This window comes from Fukomys damarensis, unplaced genomic scaffold, assembly GCF_012274545.1.
Source record: "Fukomys damarensis isolate Sample0158 unplaced genomic scaffold, DMR_v1.0_HiC HiC_scaffold_37, whole genome shotgun sequence".
Taxonomy (NCBI): Eukaryota; Metazoa; Chordata; class Mammalia; order Rodentia; family Bathyergidae; genus Fukomys; species Fukomys damarensis.
The window spans coordinates 5279909-5291787 of NW_022900949.1; the positions used below are offsets into that span (position 1 = coordinate 5279909).

The following is an 11879-nucleotide window of genomic DNA, read 5'->3' on the forward strand; positions in this document are numbered from 1 at the left end:
TAACCTGGGAAGTGAAAAGGCAGATGGGATGTCAAGAGAAAAGAATGGCCAGGTAGGTATCTTATGTCTGTGGTCTAGATGTCTGGATACAGCCAAGACTTGGACACAAAACACATTAACATATTTTGAGCACCAGGATCCAGACTGAGAGTTACACCCAGAACTTTTTAGTAGTCAACCATAAGGGAAGTAGCTAAATATATTTGAAATAACTAGTGCTCTCAGATTTTAAAAAAGCAGTAAAATTTTCTGCTTCAAGATGTCAAATAAAAATCTTCCTCCATTAAGAGTAACACCTGTCTGATGATTGCCTCAATTATACTTATCATAAATTCCCACACCATCCACAGCTCCATTTGCTTCTGAGACCATGGTAGGCTTGCACAGATGTGCCTTTCCTCGTGATAAAAATGATCATGGTACTGGGCCGTGCACATGACAACAATCTAGCCCCAAATGGAGACCAACTCTAAGATGGCAGATGACACAGCCAGAGTCTACCAGAAAATCCAAGAAGCTGGGTACAGCCATGATGAAGTGGCTATGGAGATGTCTATGAAGCTACAGCCTCGGAGGAGACTGAAACCAAACACTTAATGTTTAGTTTTGAGCAAGTATGAAACAGTGGGTTCAATGGAAAATTTAATTAAAAACCAGAGTACTACCAGGCCACTATGAATCTACTTTTCTCATAGGCCTACTACATAGATAATACTGATTTCATCCCTTGAGCCTTCCAAATGTCACACAACTCTTATTGTAAACTACTGCATACTGGAACTGGAAAAAGAAGTGATTCTGAGAAATGAAGTCCCTAACCATACCAGTTAACATAACACAATTTTTGAACTCAAAATACTGAATCCCCATCCTAGCCATGGGCAAGAACCAAGAACATAATATGAAAATAGTATATCATGTGAGAGTATCCACTTCCAAAATCTTTGTACTTATTAATATCTGGTGAAAGTACTACACATAAAAACCTTTTGATAGTAAAAATTGATATTTTCAAAAACTATACCTACATGTAGTGGTGCGTGCCTGTGATCCAAACCATGTAGGAGGTTGACTACCAGTTAACATAACACAATTTTTGAACTCAAAATACTGAATCCCCATCCCAGCCATGGGCAAGAACCAAGAACATAATATGAAAATAGTCTATCATGTGAGAGTATCCACTTCCAAAAATCTTTGTACTTACTAATATCTGGTGAAAGTACTACACATAAAAACCTTTTGATAGTAAAAATTGATATTTTCAAAAACTATACCTACATGTAGTGGTGCGTGCCTGTGATCCAAACCATGTAGGAGGTTGAGGCAGGAGGATTGAAGTCTGAGGCCAGGATGGGCAACTAGAAGACTCTGCCTCAAAAATAAAAATAAAATGGGCTGGGCCGGGGATTTAGCTCAGTGGTTCAGTGGCCTGCCTTGCAAGCGCAAGGACCTGAGTTCAATCCCCGGTACCAAAAATAAATAAATAAATAAAATGGGCTGAGGGTGCAGCTCAGTGGTATAGCACATGCCTACCTCTAGGCAAGTACAAGGCTCTAGGTTCAATCCCTAGTACCACCAAAAGCAAAAAGCAAAACAAAAAACTACAGGTTCTCTTAGTTTACAAAAAGGAGGAAGAAAACAAAGAGGAGGAACTTCTACCCTAAAAGGGTAGGCAACTTCTAGTATCTGCTATCACAGACCAAAAAAAAGCTAACAAAAATCAAAGTATCCATACTATAACTATATAACTACAGACTTCAGAGAATAAGAGTTGGAAAACAATTTTTTTTTTTTTTTTGGTACCGGGGATTGAACTCGGGTCCTTGGCGCTTGCAAGGCAGGCCTCCAAACCACTGAGCTAAATCCCCGGCCCTGGAAAACAATTTTTTAAAAGACCTGCATATGGAAAATCCATCCTTCAGGCAGGCACCATGGTGCCTATAGTCCTAGCTACTTGGAAAGCTGAGGCAGGAGAATTACTTCTGTCCAGGAGTTCAAGGTCAGCAAGACCGTGTCTCAAAATATATACAGTAAGTCCCTGACTTATGAACAAGTTCCATTGTGGATTTATTTGTAAGCCAACATCTTATACAGTATACACTGTGAAAGTTTGTAACTGAAATGTTTGGAAATCAAGAACTTCCTGTATATATTTCAAATAAACTTTAGGTCTAAAAGGCTTTATAAAACTGTAAATAATCAATCCCTGGTTCCAGAGAAAAAAAACCTGGAAATAACACTTAGATGTGAGCCAAAACAAACACATTTCATACTACAAAGTATCTAACTATAGGTGAAAAAGTAAATTTATCACCTTTAATCTCATTAAAGACAGTAAAAATAAATGAGTCAGCAGACTGCCCTACAAATGAGGAAGTGATCTTTTCTGGTATAATTTTCTTATATGTAGTCAGTGAAGTAATGTTCAGGAAGGCTCTACCACATGGTTTACATATACAAGGTTTCACATAGATAACTTCAAGTCTTCAAAAGAACGAGTGACTATCTCCTACTTTCTCACATTCATAAGGTGTCTCCACCGTGTGAAACTTCACAAGTTGCTGAAGATTAGAAAAATCCTTGCAGATATTCCCGTATTTTTTACGTTCATATGTTTTCTCTGGTGTGGATTTTCACGTGTCTTCGAAAGTAGGCTGGACAAATAAAGGCTTTCCCACATTCCTTACATTCATATGGTTTCTCTCCTGTGTGACTTCTCACATGTCTTCGAAAGGATGAGGGGCAACTGAAGGCTTTTCCACATTCCAGACATTCAAAGGGTTTTTCTCCAGTGTGCATTCTGGCATGGACAGTGAGGTATGAAGAATGTCGAAATGCCTTCCCACATTCCCTACATTGATATGGTTTTTCCCCAGTGTGTGTCCTCATGTGGATGCTCAGGGCTGAGAAATAAATAAAGGCTTTCCCACATTTCTTACATTCATAAGGCTTCTCTCCAGTGTGAGTTCTTCTGTGAACTGTAAGATGGGAGGAACTAATAAAGGCTTTTCCACATTCCTTACACTGATAAGGCTTCTCTCCAGTGTGAATTCTGATATGTATTATAAGGTGAGAGGAAGAACTAAAAGCCTTCCCACATTCCTTACCCTCATAGGGTTTCTCTCTGCTTTGATTTTTCACATGAGTATTCAGAGAAGTGGGAAGATAGAAGGCTTTCCCACATTCCAGACATTCATAGGGTTTCTCTCTGCTTTGATTTTTCACATGAGTATTCAGAGAAGTGGGAAGATAGAAGGCTTTCCCACATTCCAGACATTCATAGGGTTTCTCTCTGCTTTGATTTTTCACATGAGTATTCAGAGAAGTGGGAAGATAGAAGGCTTTCCCACATTCCAGACATTCATAGGGTTTCTCTCTGCTTTGATTTTTCACATGAGTATTCAGAGAAGTGGGAAGATAGAAGGCTTTCCCACATTCCAGACATTCATAGGGTTTCTCTCCAGTATGTGTTCTCACATGTACAGTGAGTTTGGAGGACTCACTGAAGGCCTTCCCACACTCTTTGCATTCATAAGGCTTCTCTCCAGTGTGAATTCTGATATGTATTATAAGGTGAGAGGAAGAACTAAAAGCCTTCCCACATTCCTTGCATTCGTATGGCTTATCCCCACTATGAATTCTTTTGTGCTTGGAGAGTGATGAAGAACAACTAAAGGCCTTCCCACATTCCTTGCATTCATAAGGTTTATCTCCACTATGAATTCTTTTATGTTCTGTGAGGTATGAAGAAGTACTGAAAGTTTTCCCACATTCCTTACATTCATAGTTTGCCTTTCCACTGTGAATCTTCATGTGTGCCCTAAAGAATGAGGAACAACTGAAGACCTTGGTACATTCTTTACATTCGTAGGGCTTCTCTTCAGTGGGGGTCTTCATATGCTTCTTAAAACAAGCAAGGAAATGGAAGGCTTTCCCACATTCCTGACACTGGTAGGGTTTGCTTCCAGCATGAGATCTGACGTGATTCTTAAGGGATGAATGAAACATGAAGGCCTTTCCACACTCACGACATTCATAGGATTTTACTTCAGTAGTTCTCTTGAGCACATGAAGATGTGGAATTTGTTCACACTGATTTTCTTCATTACATTCATAGACATTCTCCACCATGTGACTTAAAAGTAAAAGACACAACATTAGTAATGAATATTTACCACTTTCTGCAAGTACATTTTCTTTCCCATAAACTTATAAGCTAAAAGTTCTCATAGAAGGCTCTATGATAGCCAATACTGTCAACAAGTTTTCTACTTATGGGATTTTCCTGATAATTATTTACAAATGAAATATGCATTCAAATATTCTACATCTGAGTATCATCTGTGGCAAAAAGTCTCCAGACAAAATTCTTTGTGAAGTCACAATTTCAGACTTACGCTTACATATTTACAAACTTCTGAAATCTCAGCCATTTAAACATTCTCCCCTGAGGTACTACTTTCTCTTCTTTAAAGAGCACTCACCTCAAATGTTTCTCATGGCTTTTGTTCTGCTCATCAACACAATGGGGCTCCCAATTTTCATGTAAAATAAAGGAACAGGAACCAGTTCTTTCGAATCTTACTGTTTTCTGTTCCCTGGATATTTTTTCTCCATTGATATCTTGAAAAGCAACTAATTCGCTAGTATTGAGTTGAGTCTCAAAACCTGAAACTAAAAAGTAAAGGCATCAATAAGTAAAGAACTTTCAGCAGAGTGGTTGTTTCAAGACTGATTTTAATAAACACAAGAGTCAAAATGATAAGCAATCCATTAGGAAATCCTTCTATGAAGACTGACACTGCTGGTGACATAAGAAGATTACAAGTACAAACAGAAAAATGCCAATTACCGAATAATAATTTTAAAAGATTAAAATAGATATGGAAGTCTTTGCCAAGAACAAGGAAAATATGAGAATGATAAAAACTCAAAATAATAATCAGAGGTATATACGGGAGATCAGCCTTCTTAGACAAAGTTTTGTTTTGTTTCAATTTGATTTTTTTCCCCAATCAAGAGAGTTTATCCCAATGGTTCGTACCTTCTTGGTGCTCTTCCATACAAGTGCCCTGGATAAGTCCTCCCTTTACCTTCAGCAGGTCTTCCTCTTGTCCCCACTGGGAGATCAGATGAGGAGGTATGGGTACCTGGTACCCTGCACAGGTGGAAACACATATCATGAAGGGAAACAATGAAGAACACAAACATTTCCATAAGACAGGACAGAAATATTAGTTTTTTGATACTTTAAAGATGTGCAAGTCAATGCAACACAATGTCAAATCTATAAAAGAATTTCAAAAAGTAAAAGAAAAGGATGATATGAGGGAATAAAGATAGACTGTGAGACCCAAAACTAATCTGACATTCACCACAATATTATTACTAGCTACTTCGATATAGCTGAGATATATTGTGTAGTAGACATCCCTGCCCAGTATTAGCAGGCTATAAATAGCACAAGCTTCTTGCCCCTTCACAATTTGGTTGTATTATTAGGGGTCAGACCAAAGCTTTATGTGATTCAAATGGGCATGTCATATAGCAGAGTTGGGAGGGTATAGCTCCTCAGCTAATAGCTGCCAAGGAGACTTAGGTCCTGGTCCATAAAGTGGCAGGGCCCTGATGAGTTAACATCCAGCCGAGGTCAACTTGACTCCAACTAAATTCTTTCCCTCTGAATGAAACATCTGTTCCCTTTTAAACATCTCTGCCTCCCTTTTACAGTCCTGCCTGATACCTGCTTTCACCAAGTGTCCCAAAGTTACCCTGCTCTCCTCCTTCCCACGTTTGGTATAAATAAATTCTAGATGTCCTTGGTGCCTTTTGTCTTTGCTGTCCAGAGCAGCTTAGATCAACCCCAAGACCCAGCTTTCTCCCTAGTCATGTTTCTGTCTTCTGCTCTTGTCAGCTTGTGTTATACTGTCTCAAAGGATATTGAGACCGATGGATAGGGCTCTCAAAAACATTCTCTGTAATATTGTTTTCCTGGTCAACATACATAATGACACAGAAGACCAACCTTGGACAATGCTGTTTTAAGACCACGCTAAAATGTAGCAAAATTAGAGTACTTCATAATTCTATTCTAGGACAGATAAAAAGAAGGCACTATACAACCAACAAGACATCCCTATACCAGTGGTGTCGAACCTATGTTGCTGCTGTTTGTTATCATTGAAAGTTCTAAAGCATTAACCATCACTGCCTTTCTGTAAGCATTCAATTTATATACACTGTACCCTCAAAAACTGAACACTGTCCCCCCAAAATCCATGTCCCAATAGACCAATGGAACAGAATGCAAAGGCCAGAATTAGATACACATAAATATGGCCAGGCCTCTGCAGTCATGGATTCAACCAACCACATATCAAAAGCATAATGGAAAAAAAATGCATCTATACATGTATAGACTTTTCTTTTTGTCATTATCCCTGTTCAATACAATATAATGAGTATTAACTTAGCACTTAACATTGTATTAGGTATCTTAAGTCATCTAGAAATGATTTTAAATATATGAGAGGAGGTGTATAGGTTGTATACATATACCATGCCATTTTAAATAAGAGATCTGAGAACCCACAGAGATAGGTACGGGGGTGGGGTGAATCCTGGAACCAATACCCTAAATACCAAGGAATGACTATAGAGTCAACTAACCTTGTGAAAATAGAGCAAAACCAATCCAATAGAGAAAAGATAGATTTCTTCCCACTAACAGTACTGGAATAAGTACCATCTCCATGAAAAAAAAGTTTTCACAAACATTAACTCAGAATGGATCACAGACCTAAATGCATAATATAATCTTAGAAGACAGAGGAAAAAATCTAAATGACCTTGGATTTTTAGCTATGACCTCAGAAAGCGGGATCCATGAGGTCCAAGGATTTAGCTCAGTGAGTCTAGCGCCTGCCTCGCAAGCACAAGGCCCGAGTTCTATCCCCAGTACCAAAAAAAAAAAAAAAAAAAAAAGCAGGATCCATGAAATAAAGATATGATACACTGAGATCATTAATATGAAAATTTTCTGCTCTGCAAAAAGATAGTGAAAAGAAAAACCATAGCCTGAAAGAAAACATTTGCAAGAGATATATCTGATAAGAGACTGTTTTCTTTTCTTTTTTTTTTGGTACCAGGGATCGAACTCGGGTCTTTGTGCTTGCAAGGCAGGCAGCGGAACCACTGAGCGAAATCCCCAGCCCAAGAGACTGTTTTCTTTATCTGTTGCATAAAAAACTCTAAAACTCAACAATAAGAAAACCAACTGATTAAAAATATAGGCCAAAGTCCTACATAGACACCTTATCAAAGAAGATATACAAATGAGAAAAATTTGAAATGCTGTTAGGAGGCAGAGATTATATGAGAACTCCTTCTAATTTACACTCAATCTTTCCATGAACCTGAAATTACCCTAAAGATTAAAATCTATTAATTAAAAAAAAGAAATGTCTACCCGGAACCTCATAATGTTACCTTCTTCAGAAGAAAAAAGGTCTTTGCAGATATTATCAAGTCAAGATGAGGTTATTTAGGGTTAGTGTGGATCCTAAATCCAATGACTGGTATCACACTAAGGAGAAAGATTTGAAACAAGCACACAACAAAGAATATGACGGAGGCAGAGACTGGAGTAATACATCTATAACCCAAGAAACATCAAGGACTGCTTGTAGTAACCAGGATCCAGTAAGAGAAGGGAAGGACATTTTCCCTAGAGCCTTCAGAGGGCACAGCCCAGCTGACACCTTAATTTGAGACTTCCAGCATTCAGAAATATAACAGAATTAATTTTTGTATTTCTTAATGACCAGTGTGTAATATTTTGTTGCAGAAGGCCTACGAAACTAATACTTTCTGCTTCCATAGACTCATCCCCAAATTGCTCAACCAAAGCACAAATCCAACAATAGGTACTTTCCAAAACCTTCTTACTAAGATGTCCCACAATTCCCCACGAGGGATGCCTTCCCATAATGCACTGTGAAATAAACCAAACATCTTTTAACTATAGGTATGTTCCTGGTAGTCTTTGGGCAAAGGCTGTTCACACCAGTAAAATCCTCAGAAGATCATAAATGAGTTTCCTGTACCCAAATATGACTCTTAAATGCCCACGTGTTCAATATGTAATAAACCTCAAGTTTTTAACCTCAAGAAAAACAAAAAGTAATTACATCAATGTTTATTTTCATAATGAAACTTCCAGAATGTTAAGGACACCGGAGTCAGTGACCACACTGTTCACCAATGTATTCCCATTGCTCAGCCCAAATCCTGTACGAAGGTCAATCAGTAAGATAAAACTGTTTTCTAAACAACTATGTGAACAAATACTGTCATTCTTACCTAGTGAGGCCAGGTTCTGGAAGGTTTCCAGCATCACATCTCTGTAAAGGTCCTTCTGAATAAGATCCAGCAAAGCCCACTCCTCTTCAGTAAAGTATACAGCCACATCTTCAAAGGTCAGTAAGTCCTACAAGATGCCACAAATTTTGATGAAGTCACAAGTCTTCCAGTATGTGTAAGAGGATGGAGGATGGTGATAATACTAGGGACTGAGAAATACTTCAGAGGATATTGAGAAGATTCTATGGTCTCCAGTATCTACTCAGACTCAGCAACAATCTCTTTTCCTTCCTACCCCTACACATTACTTGACTGATAAAATCCTTTTCTTATAGCCTCAGTACTTCTAAAACATAAAATTTCTCTCTCAGCAGTTTATTGCTAACTAGAAAGGAAAAATCAAAATGGTTTCCCTACTCTCTTACACCAGTCATTTGATAGAATACAGAACACTTCTCACAACTGCTATGTGGGGGAATTTTCTCACACTCTGTTATGTTTTAGATCTAAAATGTCCCCCAGCCAGGCGTGGTGGCACACAGCTGTAATCCCAGCACTCAAGAGGCTGAGGCAGGAGGATCGCTATGAGTTCAAGACCAGCCTGGGCTACACAGTGAGTTCCAGGTCAGTCTCAACTACATAGTGAGATCCTGTCTCAAAAAACCAAAATAATAATAATAATAATTTTTTAAATAAAATAAAAAGATGACCCCCAAAAGAGTCATTTTCAGAGGTGAGGCCTGATCAGAAGGGATGGGTCCCTGGGCCATCACTTAGAATGGTATATTGTCATCCTCAGTTCCCAGGATCGCTATGTTCAAGACCAGCCTGGGCTACACAGTGAGTTCCAGGTCAGTCTCAACTACATAGTGAGATCCTGTCTCAAAAAACCAAAATAATAATAATAATAATTTTTTAAATAAAATAAAAAGATGACCCCCAAAAGAGTCATTTTCAGAGGTGAGGCCTGATCAGAAGGGATGGGTCCCTGGGCCATCACTTAGAATGGTATATTGTCATCCTCGGTTCCCACGTTCTGTCTGCTTTCTGGTCACCGTATAATGAACAGCTTTCCTCTGCCACACTGTTCTGTCACACTGTTTCTACCTTGGAGCCAACAATGCACTGAACCTGCTGAAACTGTGAGCCAAAATAAACCACTCTTCCTTTAAGTTGCAAATGTAGGGTATTTTGTCCCAGTAACAGGAAACTGATAAATGCATACACCATGTCTTCAGTGGCGACATGCGCTCTTTAATGCAATTGAATTCTTACAAAACATACCTAGAGATAGCACCATCCTATAGGCTGCAGGCTCAAAATTGCCCCAGATTTGAGAGGTCAATTGTTAGTAGGCTGTCACCTATACATTTGACTGACCAGCTATAAATCAAGGCCCCTGCTATCCCCTCCTTGAGTTCAGTTAATGTGTTGGGAGGGCAGGTAGAGCTCAAGGAAATAGTTAGTGTCTACTGGTTTGTTATAAATGTAGGTAACAGCCAAAGAGATGTCCAAGGGATGATATGGTAGGAAGGGCTCCATGCCCTATCATGGTACTACAATCCAAGAACCTCCATGTGTTCGACTAGACGGACACCTAGTGGAAGGGAAGTATTCTTTTGGAGAATTACTACCTTTCACTTACCTGCATCATATTTTTCTGTGACCCAGAAGCTCTTCTTGCTGCCTCCATGTCTCCTTTAAGAAGAAAAGCAGGATACTGAAAAATTTGAAGCAACCAGCAGCCAACATGGCAATCTAACCTCTCCAAAGTTTCCCCGCTCAGGACCTTGAATGCTACAGCACAACATTAGGAGTGATAACGCCCCTCAAAACACACACACACACACACACACACACACACTCCAAGATGCCCAAGAAAACACAAGCTGATCATGTATGAAAATGGAGCAAGCCACGTGTAATGGTGCATACCTGTCACCCCAGCACTGAGAAGTCCGAGGCAGGAGGATGGCCCCAAGTTTGAGGCCAGCCTGACTAAACAGTGAGTTCAAGATTAGCCTGAACTATATAGTGAGATGGTGTCTCAAAAAATAAAGAGAAAAGAAAAAAGATGGAGCAACCTTATCATCTCTTAGAGCTAGAAAACAGTGCTTCCATTCTTGCTGATCAAAAAGAATAAGTTAAAGACAGGCATGGGAGCACATACTCCCTATTTCAAATCCAAGGAATCTAATTTTTTCATACACTAGGCTTCTAGGAGCTTCACTCCCAGTATTTCTCACTTCTGGACCAATTTAGTGAAACCCTGTCTCAAAATTTAAAATAAATAGGGCTAGGGATGTAGCTCAGTAGAGCAAGCGCTCCAAGGGTCAATCCCTAGCACGGCGGTTGGGGGAGCTCGCTGAAAGGACTGAAAGAGAAGTCTTTTTAACATCCTATTTAATATGGGTGACAGATAAGATCAGTTTCCTCTGAAACTGAAATAAGTCAAGGACACAAATTACATACTATTCTCCATCCAACTGAAAGTCCTGGAAGGTGCAGTAGAGAAATTAAACACAGAAAAAATGTAAAGTGCATGAATTTAAAAAGACAAAGTTGAAACTGGGCGATTTTTCTGTGTAAAACTTGAGACTCTATAAATAAGTGACTAAAATGTATCGTTTGATTAAACATAAAAGGCACTTGGCAAGGAAGCGGGTTACACAGTATGTAAAATAAATCACTTCTCTTTTATGTATCCGAATACAGTGTGCCAAGCTGACGATCACAGACAGAAGAACATTGAGATTCACACTACGCAATGCACCGGGAGAGGCCAGGCGGGGACGGAGCTCACCCAGCGCGCAGAAATCCAGGGACCCGCGCAGCGGCAGCGACAGCGACGTGGAGATTCGCGTCCCCCGGCCCCAAAGCAGAGATGCTTTCCCTTTCTGCAAAGACAGAGCACAGGATGCATTTGGGGACTAAAGACGACAGCGGTTCTCTAATCCCAGCCCGCGGGAGAACCGCCCCCCGCGGGAAGGGCGTGAGCCGGGCTGACAAGGCTCGCAGAGGACCTCGCCGCAGAGAAGCCAGCAGGGTCCGCGAGGGGAGCGGACCACGGACCCCCGAGCCCAGCCCTCCGCTTCCAGGGCCTGGAGAATGGATAAGGCGGGGCCAGGACCAGTAGGTTACAAACTGAGGGAGAAATTTACTTAAGACGGGCACAGAGACACGAGGGGACATGGCCGCCGCCCAAGCCGGGTGACAAGACAGCGTCTCGCGCATGCGCAGAACCGTACTTCTGCTTCTGGCTCCTGTGACGTGAAGGGCGTAAGGGGCGGGGCCTTGAGAGCCGAGGGTTTGGGTATCCCTGGAAGATGGAGGGTGAAGGGTGACTGTCCACCGGGGAATGGGAAATGCTAGTTTTGGAAGGGGCTGGGAGTTGGTCCAAAGGATGTGGATTATTGTTAAACTGGAAGGAGTTGAGAGTAAGGAGAGAAAAAGCGGACGGATTAGTCTGGGTGTGACCAGGATACCAGTGGGATCTGATTGGCTCCGCCCGCCAA

At 40.4% G+C, this 11879-nt stretch overlaps 1 protein-coding gene across 1 annotated transcript; it reads right to left on the reverse strand.

Annotated features, from left to right (window-relative positions):
• Window positions 1-1875: 1875 nt before the first annotated feature.
• Znf699 (zinc finger protein 699) lies at window positions 1876-11607 on the reverse strand. The gene is made up of 7 exons (XM_019209101.2): window positions 11526-11607; window positions 11168-11261; window positions 10010-10062; window positions 8365-8491; window positions 5048-5161; window positions 4488-4677; window positions 1876-4138 (listed from the first exon to the last, which is right to left on the reverse strand). Exons 3-7 carry the CDS (start codon window positions 10055-10057, stop codon window positions 2611-2613), a joined length of 2007 nt encoding a protein of 668 aa, XP_019064646.1. The 5' UTR covers window positions 10058-10062; window positions 11168-11261; window positions 11526-11607; the 3' UTR covers window positions 1876-2610.
• Window positions 11608-11879: the final 272 nt, after the last annotated feature.